Source organism: Herpailurus yagouaroundi, unplaced genomic scaffold (assembly GCF_014898765.1).
Source record: "Herpailurus yagouaroundi ecotype Mexico unplaced genomic scaffold, PumYag 221, whole genome shotgun sequence".
NCBI classification, from domain to species: Eukaryota; Metazoa; Chordata; class Mammalia; order Carnivora; family Felidae; genus Herpailurus; species Herpailurus yagouaroundi.
The window spans coordinates 10,668,977-10,687,740 of NW_024412452.1; the positions used below are offsets into that span (position 1 = coordinate 10,668,977).

The 18,764-nt window shown below is 46.2% G+C and overlaps 1 protein-coding gene across 1 annotated transcript; it reads right to left on the reverse strand.

The window, feature by feature from the left end:
- Window positions 1–453: 453 nt before the first annotated feature.
- CCT7 (chaperonin containing TCP1 subunit 7) lies at window positions 454–18,193 on the reverse strand. Its single transcript, XM_040458529.1, has 12 exons — window positions 18,061–18,193; window positions 12,678–12,831; window positions 11,942–12,048; window positions 9,876–10,001; window positions 9,033–9,085; window positions 8,508–8,679; window positions 4,693–4,857; window positions 3,663–3,851; window positions 2,936–3,033; window positions 2,425–2,557; window positions 1,773–1,979; window positions 454–839 (listed from the first exon to the last, which is right to left on the reverse strand). Exons 1-12 carry the CDS (start codon window positions 18,064–18,066, stop codon window positions 618–620), a joined length of 1,632 nt encoding a protein of 543 aa, XP_040314463.1. The 5' UTR covers window positions 18,067–18,193; the 3' UTR covers window positions 454–617.
- Window positions 18,194–18,764: the final 571 nt, after the last annotated feature.

An 18,764-nucleotide genomic window follows, 5' to 3' on the forward strand; every position in this document is an offset into this window, starting at 1 on the left:
CTACAGAATTTAAAGGGAACGTGGCCTCTTTATACATTCCTCCAAGAGATCTTGAGTAAGAGAGACCAGGACACTGAGCCAAAAAGAATATACAAGTGGAAGGAGCAAGCAACGTAATAGAATACATTGACTCAAACCCACAGAAGTCCTCGGAGCACTGCCTGGCAAGGCCAGGGCTAAACAAGATGATGTCAGAAGAAAAGGAAGGGACTCCACATCTCCTAACTACTTCTGGGACTAAGAGAGCGCTCAGAGTGAAACTTCTGGACGGAGGCCCCTCAGGTGGAGCTCTGCTGGCAGAGTGGACCCTCTGCCTTAAAAACCAGACGCTGCTGAGGACTTAGTCCGATAGGAGAGAAGAAAACTTTTCCATCTGTCAGGTGAGTACATACGAAAGTAAAATCCTGAGCTGGAGTCAAGACGTTTAGCAGTAAAAGTCCGGTGCCCAAATAATTTGCAAAGTGAATTCTAAGTCTTAAGCTTTATTTAAATAACCTCAGTGAGAACAGAGTGGGCCAATTACGACCCCTTCCTTGTAATACCAACTAACCAAGATGGGGAGAGTAAGCATACCCTGCAGCCAGCCTGCCGGCCACTCATGAGAGACCGGGTGCCTCTCAGTGGGGGCGGCCCCGGCCCCGGCCCCGGCCCGCAGCTGGGGGAGCATCCACCGTTGAGCGAGGGTTTTTGATGGTTTCATCTACCGACACGATAAGGCAGGCAGCCTCAGAGGCTGCGGTCAGGGCATTGATGCGCACCATAGCTGGCTCCCACACGAAGGCCTCAAAGTTGTCAGCAATGTCCTCGTTGTTGATGTCCACTCCATACCACATGCCCCCCTGAAAGAGCAGGAGAGGAGGGGAGGTTAATAAGGAACTACTCTCAAGTTTCTTCTTGCAAATCCTCCCAAAGACAAGGTCGTTAGGAAACCTCATACTCTGAACTTGGCAGCATTTCCCTAAGAAAGACGGCATCTGTCTGGCATCACACAAAGAACCTGAAAGTGCAGGTCTTCTCTTCCCACTTGTGCCCCCAACGACCACCCCCTTCAAACCCTAGACATGCTGCTCACACAAGAGCTCTGGGCCCTCCTCTAGGCAACGTGCCGTGTTTTGGGGAGGTCCAGTCCTCAGGTCACCCGAGGACCATGTATATCACACCACAGTTCTCAAGAGGAACACTTTCCAATCCCTTATCTCACTGCTTCCATCAGTCCCCACTTCGGATGAGGGAATGGAGATGCAAAGGAGTGAAGGGACTCTCTTAAAATCCTAACAAAAGCAGAAGCAAGGTCACGGAGCGCTGCTGTCACAGTACTGAGCACTTAACAAATATCTCTAAACATATGTTTGCTAAATAGCAAACGAACACATTTAAGTTCTCACAGAGATCACAACTTAAGAGATGGTAGCGCCGTGGCTGGACCGCCCAGCAGCAGGGCTCTGGCATGCCTCGCCACCACTGGGAAACCCAGTAACGTGCTCAGCGTGTGCTTCCAGGGAGGAGGCTGCAGGGTCCCCCTGGTTCCTCTGATGGCACCACAAGGAGCTATGATTATACTCTTGGTAGAAGCACTGAAGAAACGCTGGAGGCTCCAGTCCTGGCACTGTGGCTTTCCCTCTGCCCTCAGAGGAGACACAGTTGAGTCGGTACTAGGTTTAGTTCCAGCCCTGTCATGGGCCTGAACACTCTATGGAGCCTGAGTAAGCATAGCACACACTCAAAATTTAGCCCCATGCACCCAATCCCTGGACTCAAGGAGAAGGACCCACCTGAGCATGCCGAGCTCGCAGCTTGTTGAGGATGTTTGTGGCGTCAAAGCCAGCATTGTCACACAGCTGGCGTGGGATAATTTCCAAGGCCTTGGCATATGCCCCAATTAACAGCTGCTGTTTTCCTGGAACGGTCCTTGAGTAATCCCGCAGGTACTTGGAGAGCTCCATCTCAATGGCGCCGCCACCAGCCACCACTGAATCGTTCTGCAGAGACCAGACCCACCTCTTAATGCTAACAGGCCCCTGGCTCAAGGTCCAGCCACAACGGAGTTGGACCAGCCAGTCAAAAGGTCCTCCCAGCACAGAAAGGGAGTAGTTCCTCATTCCAAATCCCAGGAAGCCTAGATGTGGCTGTTGTCTAGCACATTCCAACCTCCATCTGGTGGACCTTATGGTTTCTGACCATCTCCAAGGTCACCTTGGACCTCAAGGGCATTGGTACAATCACTGGGATGGCTAAGGACAGTAGCTCCACTGTTTGTTCACGAGAACAAGTCTTAGCCTTTAAGGCAGCATGATCTATTTTGAGAGACTGAGGCTGTCTGTCTATGATTTGTGAGGCAATCAGGGCTAACAGGCCACCCAGGGAAGGATAAGTTATATATGGCAGAAATCACCACAAAGATCCAGGAAACCCCCTGTCTACTACCTTGATGGCCCTCCTGACAATCATGATGGCGTCGTGCAGGGACCGCTCCGTCTCCTCCATGAACTGCTCAGCACCACCACGGAGGATGATAGTACAAGTCTTGGCCTTGGGGCAGCCAGTGAAGAAATTATACCTACACCCAGGATCAAATCATACATGTAAACTTCTTTCTGCTGCCAACCTGTTGTGTATGACCTCACCACGTTCGCCCAACACTCAACAGCTGCTCTTTTGTTCCTCACTAGGGTTTCCAATCCTACTCTTGAAGAGTTTTGGGGAAGGTCTGGGGCTGTAACCCGAGGGCAGAAGATACTGTAGAGTCAGACTTTAGACCCAACTTGATCTGCTCTCCTGAAATACTTTATATCTGAGTTCTTTATGTCCCAAAAGGTGAGACCTCAAAAAAGAGCGGCACATGTTGTATACCACACCCAAAAGATGTCAGAAGGCCAGACCCAGGCAGGTCTCATGAGCTCTGCCAGCAGGCAGCCCAGGCCTATGGCTTACTTACCTCTCGCCCCCAATCTGGGTCTCTTCAAAGACCTGGCAGCGGCCCAGCACATCTGCTGACAGAGCATTCACACTGGTCTGGATGGAGCCTCCACAGGCCTGAGAAGCACAAGAAGATCACATCACCTTCACGTGAAGTCAGAAGAGAGCTTCCTGCCACCTAGTCTCAAACGCCAATTCCCATGCTAGACCCTGCCACAGTGCCCCAGGACTCCCTGCACTGGACAACCTCCCATTTACCTCCCTAAAAGAGGAGAAAACAAAACAGAACAAAGACCTACGAAGGGCAAGCAAGCCTGGTCAAAAGATGGAGACCTTTTACTTCACCCGACACCCACGCCCCCAAACTAGTGTGCCTTGGGCCCAACAAGTAAAGTTAGGATCAGTGCTTTAGACCTAACATATCTTGTGGAGATGCTCAAAAAGAAAAAGGAGAAATGTGGCTGAAAACATCAGTACTTGAACTGATCTAGCTGATAAGAACATCACTGCTAGGTTCCCTCACTAATCAGATTTCCTGACTTGCTCTGGTTACACCGAGCACATGCACATGGGATTGGAGTGCTTCACGGCAAAAAAAAAAAAAAAAAAAAAAAGAAAGAAAATTAAAAGGTTTAGACAGGCCTAGTAACAGGCCAACCTGACAGTGCATTCCAGTATACCCGTAGTAAATTAAAACCCCTCCAGGGCCACAAAAGCCAAGAAGCAGCCTGTGAATGTTTAGTTACCATCATTGTCCTCTTCAGATCCTCCTCTGGCACTCGGCCAGCACAGAACATGTCCCTGTCAGCAAAGTACTGGGTGGCCACATCCCCGATGGGGAGTTTGGACAAGACGACTTTGGCTCCAGAGTGATGGATCCTCTCTAACTTGTCATAGAGAATGTTCCACTCAGCATCAACAATTGCCTGATAATCCTGAAGAGAGCCAGAAAAGGATAAGGATGCTTGGGGAGGGGAGGGGCGTGAAGGGCAGGGGGAGATTAGCATATATGGTAGGCTAAAATATACTCCCCAAAATAAAACGTGCTGATGTATTTGGGAATTAAAAAGGGTAAACAAAATAGCCTCTCCCCAGTCCAAGTAACAAGAACCCTACATGAGAACTCAGGAATCACCTAAAACTTTCAGACACCAAAGTAGAAAGAAACCCCAGGACTGGGAGTTACTCCACAGCTGGTATGCCAAGGTGTGAGAAATAGTTTAGCTTGGCAGAGTTGTAGATTCCTCTAAGATGCTGTACCCATGGAGTTCCCAATAACAAGATCCATTCCCTCCAGAGGCCACTGTGTTTGGGCGACACATTACCCAACAGCACCTACTTATAGCTGGATGACACTGCTACTCGAGATAGCCTTGGTATTATCAGTGATGGGAGCACACCTGTCCCTACAGTGTGGGACCCAGTGTAGGAGGAGAGGGGCCCTCAACTGCCCAGGTAAGAGGAATCAAAACACTGGGCTCAGTGTATGGTGGAGGGCAGCTGCCAGCCCCTTCCCTGGGGCCAGAGAATATTTCAGCAGGTCTCCCCTATCTAAGTCTCCTCAGGTCCCTATCCAAGTCTCTTCACTCACAGAGAGAAGAGTGAGAAAAGAAGTGGGCCTAGTATTTGGACATCAACATATTCAGGGGGACAGGAGGAGAATGGGGCTCATAAGGAGCCTGAGAAACAGCTGGGCCCAAGAGAGCCACAAAGACCCAAGACTTTGGCCCAGAATGCTGACCAACTCCATGCCTCTAGCCAGCTGGTGGGGCCTACCTCAACTGTGTGGACTCTGATTTCAGCATTATCTTTCTCAGCTTTCAGCTCAAGCTCAACATTTAAAAGGGCAATCATTGGATTATTGTACTTTTTGGGTTGCATTTCAAACCCAGCGTAAGAGAAAGTCTTCTTGAACGCGACGCCAGCTACTAGCTGGGACTCCTGTTTAAAAAAACAAACAGTTAACAGTTCAGTCACTACTGGCATGAAATGAAATCAAGCTAGTGCTGTGCTAGACTAACATGTGTCCATTTCTGCAAACATGAAAGAGTTAACCACGTCTTTATTTCACTGTTACAACAAAGCCTTTCCACTTTCATAAAAGCTAGGAAAAATACAAAACATATTTTGGTTATCCCTTCAGTATAAAGAAAATCAATCATTCAGCTTACAGGGACTAAGCATGGGAAAGGCCTGTTTGGGCTATTTTCTAAGACTGGCCTTCAAAGCAGGAGCCAAGGGCTAAAACTGAATGTATTTACTGACAGTGCCAGGCAAGGAACCAGGCATTTATGAATAAGGCACAGGCCTCTTCAATCCCAACTCACCCCCCAGTCTTCTACTGGACACACCTACACACGCTCCTACTGCACACGCACACACAGGCCTGTGTGCAGCATTCTAGGTCCTTCCTCTTCCCAGGAGATGAAGCCAAAAGATCTTAGGAGTCAGAAATTCCCTGTATAGTTCCCAAGCCACCATTGTGGCTTCCTGTGGGTTGGATTTAACAGCAGGGCATACATAGTAAGAAAGTATGTTGCACTTGGGACTGACTTTAGGAGTATCTAAAGACCTGGGTTCAAATCTCAGATCTCTTTCTTGCTAAATGACCAAGTCTTTTCCCACACAATAAAAAAGGGTATTTCCATTCAATACCTCTATGTTCTCTGCCAGTGCTAATCTAGAATACTGTCGTATATCAGTGAACACATACGTGCATCATTCAAATTCACAGCCTCCTACTGTGATGACTGAGACAAATCAAGAGGAGCAGAAATCAGTCAAATAGAAAATGGAAAGGATGTTCCCAAGAGGCAGAGGCAGTGTGGTGGCATCAAAGAGTGCATTTGCCGTTGTGGGAATGTAAGGTAGAAGGCAGAGGCCAGTTTAGGAGAATCTTACAGGCTCTGTTAAGGCCTACCTCTTATTCTGTACGCAATGTGGAATCCCAAAAGGCTTTACACACAGGACAGAGTAAATTGTGGAGCTTCGCCTTTCAACAGAAAATAGGATTGATTTAGGGGACATAAGACTGGAGGAAGGGTGACCACTGCCAGGACAATGGTCTTGGGAATAAGTAAAAAGACAGCTTGAAGAAATAAAGAGTAAATTGGTAGACAAAATAAGACAATGGTGACTGAAAGGTTGTGGGAGTTGGGAAAGATTTTCAAAGATAATCCTGGATTTCTGGTGAGTGACTGAGTCAATGGTGGCGATACCAACTCGTCAAGAAACACAGAAAACGGTTTCAGGTTTGGAGAATGAGATAATGAGTTCAGTAGCAGATACAAGAGCATGAGGTTCAAGGGAGAGTTAAGGGCTGAAGATACACATCAGGAAGTTCTGTTAATCCTGAGAATAAGTCAATAATCACTACTACCATTTATCGAATTCTGTGTGTCAGGTTTTGTGTTAAAGGTTTTACATGCATTTAAGGAATGGGGAATAGTCTGAGGAAAGTGGGTTGGAGACCCTGGCCTTCTCACTAGATAAATTAGTTTTATTTGTTTATTTTATGAGAGAAAGGGAGAGGGAAGGGGGTGGGAGAGAGAGACAGCGCACGTGATCCCATGCGTGAATGAGAGGGGCAAAGTGCAAGAGAATGTTAAATAGCCTCCATGCTCAGTGCAGAGCCTGATACGGGATTTGATCCGATGACCCTGGGATCATGACCTGACTGAAATCAAGAGTCAGATGCTCTATTGACTGAGCCACCCAGATGCCCCAAATTATTGTTTAAAAAAAAAAAAAAATTTTTATTCATTTTTGAGAAAGAGAGAGCGCAAGTGGGAGAGGGGCGGAGAGGGGCAGAGAGGGGCAGAGAAAGAGAGAGAGAGAGAGAGAGAGAATCTGAAGCCAGGCTCCAGGCTCTGAGCTGTCAGCACAGAGCCCGATGCAGGGCTTGAACTCATGAACCTCAAGATTATGACCTGAGCCGAAGTCAGATGCTTAACCAACTCAGCCACCCAGGCACCCCCACCAAATTATTATTTTTGATCCCTAGTTGAGTGAATTGGCCAATCTAATCTCAAGAGTCCAGGGAAATAGGAAGGCCCAGGAGAAGATGGATGACTGCTACCAAAGTAATGGGTAAAGACAAAGTCAGTAAGCCATGATGGGCCAAGAAAGCACTGGTACCTGGGGCCAAAGACAGGGGAGTAACTCAGATGACCTCCAAATTCCTCACAAGTTTTACTACAGAAAGAGAACCTCAGTCCACTGACATGTGCCATGACAGGAGAAAGGACAACAGAGTGGGAATGCAACTCAGAAGGGTAAAAGTCAAAGAACAGAAAAGTGAAGGGCCAGGCTATAATATTTGAAGCAGGTCTTGCCCCATCCAAATCCCTTCAAGCTGGGTCACCAAGATAAGAGAAAATTAAGAAGTAGGGCAGGCCAGAGTGGAGAAAGGCCAAAGTAGCATAGAGATACCAACAGAATGCTTCCAGACAGATACTACTGTGTTAAAAAAGAACAAGTTAGTTAGGTTGTGCAATGCAGTAGCCATGAACCACATGTTGCTATTTAAATTTAAATAAATAAAAATTAAATTAAAAATTTAGTTCTTCAGTTGTACTAACTGCATTTCAAGTGCTTGGTAGCCACACATGGCCAGTGGCTACCATAAAATGGACAGCACAGACATGTAACAGTTCTACCGTGACAGGAAGTTCTATTGGACAGCAATGAATTAAAAGCCCCACATGCTGATATGGATCAAATTCTAAAATAAGTTGTTAATGGCGCCTGGGTGGCTCTGTCAGTTGAGTGTCCAATATTGGCTAGGGTCATGATCTCATGGTTCACGAGTTTGAGCCCCATGTGGGCTCTGTGCTGTCAGCCCAGAGCCTGGAGCCTGTTTCAGATTTTGTGTGTGTCTCTCTCTCTGGCCCTCCACTGTTTATCCTCTGTCTAAAATAAATAAACATTAAAAAAATTAAGTTGTTAAACGGACAAAAGTGAGTTACAGAATACTATGTGTTATAAATAAGCACTTGTGTTTAGGAAAGCAGTATTTACATATGTATTTACAGATGCGTAAAACAATTCTGGAAGCACCTGCTCATACACACACACACACACACACACACTCACTTATTAGTGGTTGTATCTGGGGCAGGAGTGGTGAATGGGATGTTTATTTTTTTCCTTTAGGATTCTTTTTACATTTAGAACTATGTATCATCTATCCAAAATAAATGAATAAAAGAAGGGACATGGTCATGACAGCTTGGGCATGTCACTTGGAGAATGGACTGAGAAGTACTTCTCAGGCTTATTAACTGAGAGGGTCATAGATAATTTATCAGATGGAGCTAGTCCCATCCCCTCCCACATTACACTAAGATTCTAACAATCAACTAGTTCAAACTGCTGTTCTGCTGACAAGTAAATATAGGTCCACAGAAATTACAAAATATATCTACAGTCACAGCCTGCAGTGACAGTATGGGGAATACAACTCCAGTCTGACTTCCAGCTCAACACGCATTCTCTCTATTCCTGTAACATGTGTTCATCTCCTGTACCAACCTGTGTGAAGGGTCAATATGAAAGCATAAGGCCTCCTAGGGAGGCTGTAGCAGGCTTACCTCTAGGGCACCACCCTGCACCTTTTTGATTCCAATCATTTTAAGCTGCAACAGATCATCGAGCATCATCACCGCATCCACCACCATCTTAGCGAAGAAGGCTTTCTGCTGGGAAATCAGCTTGGAGCTCAGAGCGGTCATGGCACACTTCTCCAGCAGCTTCCTCTGCTCCCTGGGACACAAGGATAGGTGGGACTTGTGTCAGGTCTGGAAAGCCCCTTGTCTGAGTCTATTGCAATGTGTAGGGGGCTTCTGTTCTAGCCTCTAAACTCAGCCCACATCAACTTCATCTTCTACAATCTTTAGGGCAAATTATCATTGACAGATGGTGACTGCAGTCAAAGACCTCGTATGTGACAGCTTTAAAATTACAGTCTACAGCCTCTTTTGTGCTGTGAGCTGGGGCACAGCCAAGGGTCTAGCAAGAGCCAAATAGCCCCAGGCCCATATAGGGTGGCAACACGCTTCTACATCCAATTTGGCCACAAAAAGTCAAGGCTCTGACAAAGCCCGCTGCAAACTTACACTTTGTCTTCCTTCTTCACGGTCACAGCAATCTCTTTGATCTTGTTAACTGCCTGCCAAGAACAGAAGCCGAGTGAGTCCCTGGTGCCAAAGGCAAACTGGAGAGGTGGGTCCCAGTCTCTCTTGCCACTCTCCAATCTGTTTACTCCCAAATTGTAAGCATTTCCACTCTGCAGCTGAAACACACTTCTGAGTCTTGTTGCTGCCCGGAAACACACAGCTCTATGGTTTAGAAAACTCCGAGTGACAAATATACAGTAGGTATAGTTCTGAAGAATCATCAGGGTATTTCTAGGACTTAATTCTGAATATGCAAGGAACACTAAAACAGATGAGTGGAAACAAGCTAGGACACTCGATTGGGCCAAACCTTCTGGCTTAAGAAAAACACTCATGACAACTGCTAGCACTTTATATATTATTAGACATGTTATGTATGGCATACATATCTGTATGTTAAACTTAGTATCTTTTCAAAAGCACATCTCATATGTGATCTCATGTTACCACCCTGAACCAGAAATATTTAAGGGAGAAAGTAAAGCCTAGAGGGACCGACTTGCCTAAGATCACACAATGAAGGTCAAAGGTCAATAAAAGCAGGGTCTCAAGATACGTGTCATGAGGAACTTTAGATAAAACAAAAAACCTCTCACTTACTGAGTCAGTCAGGAAACCTGAGGCTTAAAGAGATTAAGGAAATATCTAGTCAAATAGCTACCGAATGGCAGAACAGAGATTCATAGGGAGAAAATGTCCAGGGAACCCTGTTACCTCTCTCTATACTCCGCTAAAGGTATTATCCTGAGAAACACAAGGCTAAGGTAGCCAGTATTCCCATACCAACTGGGTGGCAGTGCGGAAAGCTCGGATGATGATCTGTGGGTGCAAACCTTCCTCCACATAGGGTTTCACCTGCTTCAGAAACTCTGCAGCCAGCAGGGTCACTGAGGTGGTGCCGTCACCGACCTGGAAGAGGATGACAGGAAATTCACATTTCTCACAGTGAGGAATAAGGCCTGAGACTCCATTTTTAGGCAACCTACCCATTTAAACTAGGGACTGTTTAAATGGGTGTGAAATGTTTTTTCTGGAAGCGTAGGTGATTGCAATGAGTACAAGGAAGGTGACAATAGTTAGGTATCCATCCCATCAAATGGCTCTGGGCTACAAAATGAATTCCTCAGCCAGGCCCATTCTCCAAAGAGGGCTGATTTTGACAAAGTTCTTCAGGATATGAAATCATATACACAGACTAACCAACAATTTATTTATTACATACAGGCACTATGATGATTAAGACAATCCCAGTCATGCTTATAATACAATACTTATGTGTCTGGTAACAAGAGGCATGAGACAAATATTCTTCAAGGAGCACAAAGTACTATAGGAGTTTACATAAAGATAATTTACAGCCAAATCCTACTAAAACAAATCTTCCAGGACCAGCCAAAGTCCTTTATATTTTAAATACTGTTTGGAATTGACAGATCACTAGTCTGCTAACCTTTCTAATGTGGTAATATTCCACAATGGGATCTAAACCCTTCATTTATTTATTTAAGAATTTTATTTATTTCTGAGAAAGGGAGACAGAATGCAAACTGGGGAGGGGCAGAGAGAGAGAGGCACAGAATCCAAAGGAGGCTTCAAGCTCCGAGCTGTTAGCATAGAGCCGGATGCGGGGCTTGAACTCACAAACCGTGAGATCAGGACCTGAGCCAGAGTCCGACACTTAACCGACTAAACCAATCAGGTGCCCCTCTAAACCCTATTTTTAATGAGGGAGAAGAAGAACTAAAACTAGCTTACCTCTGATTTGGCAGAAATTTATGTTCAGCTCACTTATGTCCATTGTGTAATGTGAGGGACTCTCAAAGAGGGAAAAAGTGTTACTGTGGTAAAGGGTATAAGCTGCCAAATTCCTGGCCAGAAAGGTTTTAGTCAGTAACAGGTCAAATTCAGACTCTTCCCACTTTAATTTCATATAAGCCATACTGTTTTGTAGGCTACTGGGTCCTAATACACCTTTTTATATAACTTCAGAACCTATCTGTAATACTGTAAAATGCAAATCCGTTTCTGTCAACATTTAGTATCAAGACTCCAGTGTTAGAAATGTTTTAAAAGATAGACTGGTCAATGCCACAGTACTGTACACTTAAAAATGGCTAAAGTGAGGGACGCCTGGGTGGCTCAGAAGGTTAAGCAGCCGACTCTTGATCTCAGCTCAGGTCTTGGTATCAGGGTTGTGAGTTCAAGCCCTGCACTGGGTTCCACGCTGGATGTGAAGCCTACTAAAAAAAAAAAACAAAAAAAACCAAAAACCTGAAGTGGTAAATTTTATGTTATCTATATTTTACCAATATTAAAAAAAAAAAAAGTTAAACTGGAAACCTTAAAGTTTCCAGCCCCATCTTAAAAGGTGACTAACACATGAGAGCTTAAACTATTTACCAGGTAACTGAAAGGAGCCTGGTCCTAAGATCTCAGCTACATGTAGTGAAAGAGTATGAATTAAAAAAAAATTTTTTTTAACATTTATTTATTTTTGAGAGACAGAGTATGAGCAGGGGAGGGGCAGAGAGAGAGGGAGACACAGAATTCAAAGCAGGCTGCAGGCCCCAAGCTGTCAGCACAGAGCCCAACGTGGGGCCTGAACTTACAAACCGCAAGATCGTGACCTGAGCCAAAGTTGGATGCTTAACCAACTGAGCCACCCAGGCGCCCCAAGAGTATGAATTTAGAAGATTAACTTCATCTAAATACTTTACAATTTATAAGCACGTACTACTTATGACATAGCTTTAGATATATAATCAAAAAACTTTTAAGACAGAAGAGCAAAGGAGCAAGCAGGCATGTGTTTCAAACTTCACTTAAACACATATGCTTGATCTTCCCACCTCAGCATCTTGGGACTTGGCAATGTCCACTAACGTCTTTGCTGCAGGATGGACAACATCAAGGAGTTTCAGAATTGTGGCCCCATCATTAGAAATCGTTGCTTTGCCTTAAAAGGAACAAACACAAAGTAAAAATTTAAAGACCTTTTCTCCAGTTGGACTTGGAGCCCAAGCACACTTTACTGGGATGGGGCAGAGGAGATCATGGCATAAATAAACTGATCTTTTTATAGATTTAGCTCTGTGCACAAAGGGCCACCTGAAATCACAAACTTCTGAAGACCATGAGCTACCGATTTTCTCTGAACAGCATTTAGCATACATTGAACTGGATGTAGAAAATACTAAATGAGAATGAGAAACCATTTAGATATCCTTGACATAGCTGATACCTACTATTGTCTCACATGTCAGTTAATATACTAAAACACGAGGGGGAATTCTGTCTTGGTAATATGATACAATGGGAATGACCAAAGTTAACTCAGATAGTTCTCTTTCATGTTTCCAGGCTGCATCTCTCTATGAGGCAACATGTTCCTGAGCCCAACTTCTTCCGTATATCCCTGTAGGGTCCAGCATTCAGGACAATGTATGAAATGGAACCATCTCCTAGCGAGCAATCCCTCAGAGACCTTAAAAGCAGTGGAATTTCTGATACCAACTTCTGCTAGCCCCAGCACTCCCCAGGAGTCTCCTCTTCTGCACACTGGCCTGAGGAACCCTGCAGACTTACCTCGGCCATCTACGATCAGCTTGTCCATGCCACGAGGGCCCAGGGTGGTTCTTACAGCTTCTGCAATCACCTGGCAGGCACTGATGTTACTTACAAGCTGGGGGATGCCTTGGGAGCTATCAGTCCCCTCTTTCAACAGGATAACTGGTGTGGGCTACAGAAGAAAGCAATTGACTGCTTTTAATAATCATCTACTACAATGAAATTCAAGGAGGGAGGGGAAAAGAAAAGTGTTCTCATCTCTCTCATAACAGAAATACCTGGAGGCCTTTTGTTATTTTTTTATTTGAGAGAGAAAGCACATGCACGCACAAGTGCAGGAGCAGGCTCCAAGCTCAGCGCAGAGCCTGACTCAGGATTTGATCCCACAGCCCTGGGACCATGACCTGAGCCGAAATCGAGAGTCAGACGCTCAACCAACTGAGCCACCCAGGCACCCCTCTGGAGACCTTTAAAACCATATTCCCACTGTCCACCACATAGATTTCTTAACCAGCCTCTATATCCAGGGATACCGCCAGGACTACAACATACCCTACAGGCGTGCTAGAAAATGGTCATGAGAAGCACGATTTAGTCTAAAAGAACAAATCAAATACTGTGTTCTCCAGCGCTCGGCTGGACGAGCATAGCCTTTTCAACTTCTGACACTATTCCCTGTGTTGAAGAATTAGGTCAGAGCACAGGAGGAAGAAGCCCAATGTTCACCCTCTGGCAAAGCAACCACTTATCTGCATTACAGCTTAATCCTAGGGAAGTTGATGGGGCACTGATGCAAAACACGAGGCGCCAGCAGCTTCAGGTGGTGTCCTGGAGATGCCCAGGCAGGCAGCTTTACCACAACGCTCAGCTGGAGAGCAGGGAAGCAGCATGTTGTCCCGCCTCACAAAACCAGTCTAATTCATACAGCAGTGTTTCCATTCTCGTGCTGGTTCCACAGAGCTTCCTTGTGACCAATCTCCAACCAAATGTCCCACAGAAGTTTTTCTCTATTTTGCATGCCAGTCTTTTTTTGTTTTGTTTTATTTATTTTGGAGACAGAGAGAGACAGAACATGAACGGGGGAGGGTCAGAGAGAGGGAGGGAGACACAGAATCTGAAACAGGCTCCAGGCTCTGAGCTGTCAGCACAGAGCCCGACGTGGGGCTTGAACTCACGAACTGCAAGATCATGATCTGAGCCAAAGTCGGACGCTTAACCGACTGAGCCACCCAGGTGCCCCTGCATGCCAGTCTTGAGAACAATCACTATCCCCAAAGGGGCTTAATTGGCAGACCTGCAGAAACTCTGGGAAGACAGGGATACCCGCGTAAAGGCCTGCTTAGCTGCCTCTGCTCCAGTGACCATTAGCCTGACAGTAATTCCTCAGCTTAGCAAACTAGAGTCTGTATCAAAACCTGTGCCTTCAGAGATGAGCTCATAAACCAGACTCAGTCTTCCCTGTGTTTGTGACTAATTTTGTATGTGTGAAACAAAACAGTGAAGATAAAAACTGTTTTAAAACTTGTTATGCTATGTGTGTGCTATTAGGCTGCAACTTAAAATTTACTTCTTACCACAAATTGCCATAACAAGTTTGAAAGCCACTGCCCAGGCCCACCCCTGTGGGTGCTTCAGGTATCTGAGCAGGAAAGGAAAGCACAAGGTTGTGTCAACTCAACAATAAGGAGTCAGGGATTCACACACCAGAAAGTCTAGTGACCCATGAGGCTGACTCCATATTCACTGGCCAATTCCTGAAAAAGTTCAACTCCTCTGGCTAGTGTAGCAGGAGGGCAGTGGGTAGACAGAAGACTGGAAAAGGGCTGAAGAGGCAGGTGAGAACCAGATGGCATACTCAATTGTAGATCATGGTAAGCAGTGTAGATTTTATTCCTACAAAAGGAAGGCCTGGAAAACCTTTTAGCAGAGGAAGGGCATGTTCTTTTTTTAATGTTAATTTTGAGACAGAAGAGAAAGCGGAAGCACATGCGCCTGAGTGAGCAGGGTAGGGGCAGAGAAAGAGAGAGAGAGATTCCCAAGCAGGCTCAGCTCTGTTAGCGAAGAGCCCCTGTGCTGATGCGGGGATTCACCTCACATACAGAGAGATCATGACCTGAGCCAAAACCAAGAATTGGACACTTAACCAACCAAGCCACCCAAGGTGCCCCACGAATGGCATGTTCTGATTTACATTTATCTACATAAAATACAAAGAGAGAGAAAGCAGGAGGCAAGATATAATATGTAAGTGCATAAAAGAGGGCTGGAAAGATGTGCATCGAATGCTAACGAATAAGAGTGGAGGTAAAGAGGGTTCTGACACTTTGTATTATATGTTTTGTTTTAACTTTTTTCTAATGAACAAACTTTTTTTTTTTTTTTAAGGAACGCCTGAGACAGGATGCCTAGGTGGCTTGGTTGGTTAAGTGTCCAACTCTAGATTTTGGCTCACTCAGGTCATGATCTCACAGTTTGTGAGATAAAGCCCCACATCAGGCTCCACTCTGACAGCACAGAGCCTGCCTGCTTGGGATTCTCTCTCTCTCTGCCCCTCCCCTGCTAACGGGCGCGTTCTCTCTCTCAAAATACTAAACTTAAAAAAAAAAAAAAAAAAAAAAAAGCAACTTTAGTAAGAATGTCTGTCAGATAATCCCCTAAATCTGGGGTCAGGCATGGGCTGGAGGGAAAATTCCTTCCCTTTCACCAGTGTCCCAGGTCTGGAGGCAAGAAATGGCTTCTTTGGCCAAACTTCTTTCAAGCCTCTTCCGCCTTTTGTAAGGAAAAAGGTGTCCCCACCTTCTCCTAGTCCTGCTAAATTATTCCTCATGGCAGCCCCCAAGCTTCCTTGCTTCATCCTTGCCCCAGATAGTCTTACATTTCAAAACAAAAACTAACTTGGGTCTCAAGTTCATCTTATTGCCTTCAACAAATTTTCACCTCTCCAACAGGCTAACATCAATGCATGTAAAGATTTTTTTCTCACTCCCCCCCAAACTGGACCCCTATTTATAAGAGCTACCCTGGCACCTTCTGCCAAAACCACTTTCTTGGGGCACCTGGCTGGCTTGGTTGGTAGAGCATGTGACTCTTGATCTCGAGGTCATGAGTTTGAGCCCCATGTTGGCTGTAGAGTTTACTTACTTAAAAAAAAAAAAAAAAATATATATATATATATATATATACACGCACGTATATATACACGTATATATACATATGTGTGTGTACATACATATGCATGTGTATATATATATATGTACATATATATATATATATAAAGACATTTTAAAAAACAAAAGTTTCTTATCAACAGGCCAGCGATTCACCAGAGCCCCAATTCTTCTAACATATTTTCTCAACAGCAGCCAATAGGGGCACCCCAAACAGAGGATCCCGTAATTCCCTCTTTGGTTCCTCTTGGCTTAATTTTTATATCACCATCAATCTTAAAGCATGACCTTCCCAAAGGTAAGGACTATAGGAATCTCAATTTGTGGAGAGCCTAGATTTGGCCACATAGAAAGCAATATACAGCAGCTTATGGTGTTAAAAATTCAACTTTACATATACTTGCACATGCTTCATTCAAACCATGAACTCAGATAGCACCAGCTTCTAATTTTTGGAAAAGCACTGGCAGTGTGGTGACACCAAATCCACAGAGAGTTCTTAAATACAAAGCAAGGAGCAGCTGCCCACAGTCCCTTTGTTCCCTATGCTTCGTAGGCCCTACAGAAGTCTCACATTCCAAAAGGAGAGATATAAACAGCTAATACCACAAGGAAAAAGAGCAGGGGTCAGTTCAGGAAAAACCCAAGTGTGGTGGAGCATCCCAGTAAAGGGTTTTATCACCAGACAGAAGAACCTTGGTCCTGATCCTCAGTTCTTTCAATGCCAACCAAAACTCTTATGGTAGCCATGTCAGCAGGATAGATTACAGGGAGGAAAGGAAGCAAACCACTACCTAGCAGAATAGCTAACATTTGCCAATTGCTTATTGATGCCGGGCACTTCATATGTACTAGCTCAATGAATCCCTTCTAACACACTGAAGGCCACAAATTTAACATGCTCAAAGTCACACACACATAGTAGGTGGCCCAGCTTAAGTTACAAAACTAGGCATTCAGTGCGGCTCCAGAGCCCTTACTCTCAAGGGCTCTGCTGACTCTGCACAGAAGATGAAGCCGACTTCAAGAAAAGGTAATGCTGAAGAGGGACTGAAAAAGGGCAGTACTGGAGGTATAAAGGGGAGAAAGTACAGATAAATCCTAGGTTCCTTCTCTGTGGGTACAACTGGATTCACAGGACATTCCCTAACAGAACACTTCATATGTATCAGCTTGACATCTACCAGGACAGGAAAAAGCAGCAGAAGCCCAGAAAAGAACAGAGAACTTCCTCTGACGGATAGAAAGGAGTTAATTGCCAAGTGCACTACAGGGAGCAGTCAGCGTTTTGCCTCAAACACCTTCTTAAACGCTGGCCCTGTTCAACAGCAACTCAAGAGATAGCAGGAGGCTTGGGAATCCATGGAAGTTATCTACAACTGAGATGGCACAAAAAGATGATGCCGAAGTGGGGCGGGGGGCGGCCCTGCAGGATTCATCAAGACCCCCAATTCAAGAAAACGAAACCCAGAGTTAGATGGCCAACTAAGAAAAGCCTGGCCCGAGGCCAAATCCGGAAGGGCAAGACAGGGTTGGAGTCAGAGCCCGGGTCCTTCCACCTCTGATGTGCTGTCCCCATCTGCCCTCTCCATTCTCCCGGCTGAGGAGCTGCACCCGCAACAACCAGCTGGGTACGGTATATTCAGCAGGCGCTCAATACGCGTTTACTTAAGCAATGAACGAGTGTTAAAGTACAAACCAAGTCTGTTTCCATTTATGTGGCAGCAGGCGGGCTGACCGACCGGCAAGCAACCCTAGTCGAGCCCTTCCGCTCAGCCCAACACAAGGTCCCCACGCTGCCTCGGCCCTGTTCTAGGAAGCACACGTTTTTACATCCTACATTTCCCCAGGCACCAGTGCTTCCCAGTCGGCCCGCCGACCGCGTATGCAAGCTCAAGTCGGGACTCATTTAACACGGGTTACAATTGCGGGGGGCTCCAAAAACCGGGTCCCCTCAGCCGGCTTGCGGCCCCGAAGCAGCTTGGGATTTGTAGTCCCCAGTCGGCGACACCAGAACCTTCCCTCCAGCCCCACGAAGTCCTCGCCCAGGGCCCATGCTCCGTGCTCCGGCCGAAACAGGCCGCGGAGAGCCGGGGTCGCCCACAGACAAGGGGTGGGGGCAAAGACAGAGTTAGTAGGCAGCGGAGGGCTCTACGGAACTGACCCCGGACGGGCGGTGCCACCCAGGGGCCAGATGGCAGCGGATGGCGACAGATAGGCGAAACGCCACTCACCATCATTTTGGAAGTTCGTTTAGTGTCCCGCTACACCTTCTCTCTTCTCCGCGTCGGGGCCGCCCAGCAACCCCACAATCCCCCGCGCCAGAGAAATCCCCAGAAGCTTCGCCGAGCCGTTGGCTCGGGAGAGGAAGGGGACGGGCCACTTCCGCTACTCTATGGTTTGCTACCACAGAGTCAGTACGGCTAGAAAGGCCAGAGGCTGGGCCTCCGAGAGAGAGGCGTTGGTTACCGAAGGGTCGCAGGATTGTGGTTATGCATTTCTCTTTGAGTATGTAGACTCCTTGCTCGGCTCGCATTACCCACTAAACCCTCATTCCTTCCCCCACCTCCGAAAGCCAGACCAAGGAACACAGTAAGCACATTTATTGAACGCTATGGGACAGGCTTATGGTAAACAAGATCTCTCTGGTGAGAGATCTCATAAGCCCTTCCAATCCTATGACGTTGGTACTGTTATGTCTATTTTGTAGATGAAGGAACTGAAGCTGAGAGGTTATGAAAGGTGTCCACGGTCACAGTTGTACACTAAATGGTAGAGAAGCAGACGTGGGCACCAGGCACCTGGCCCCAAATCCCGTTTTCTGGCTCTTCACTGACCAGAGCCTCCTCGAGCGTGGGGATCATCAAGCCGCGACCCTAGCGCGCAAGCGCTGGTGGAACTTGTCAGAGGACGAGCGGAGGGGAGGTCGCGGGAGACC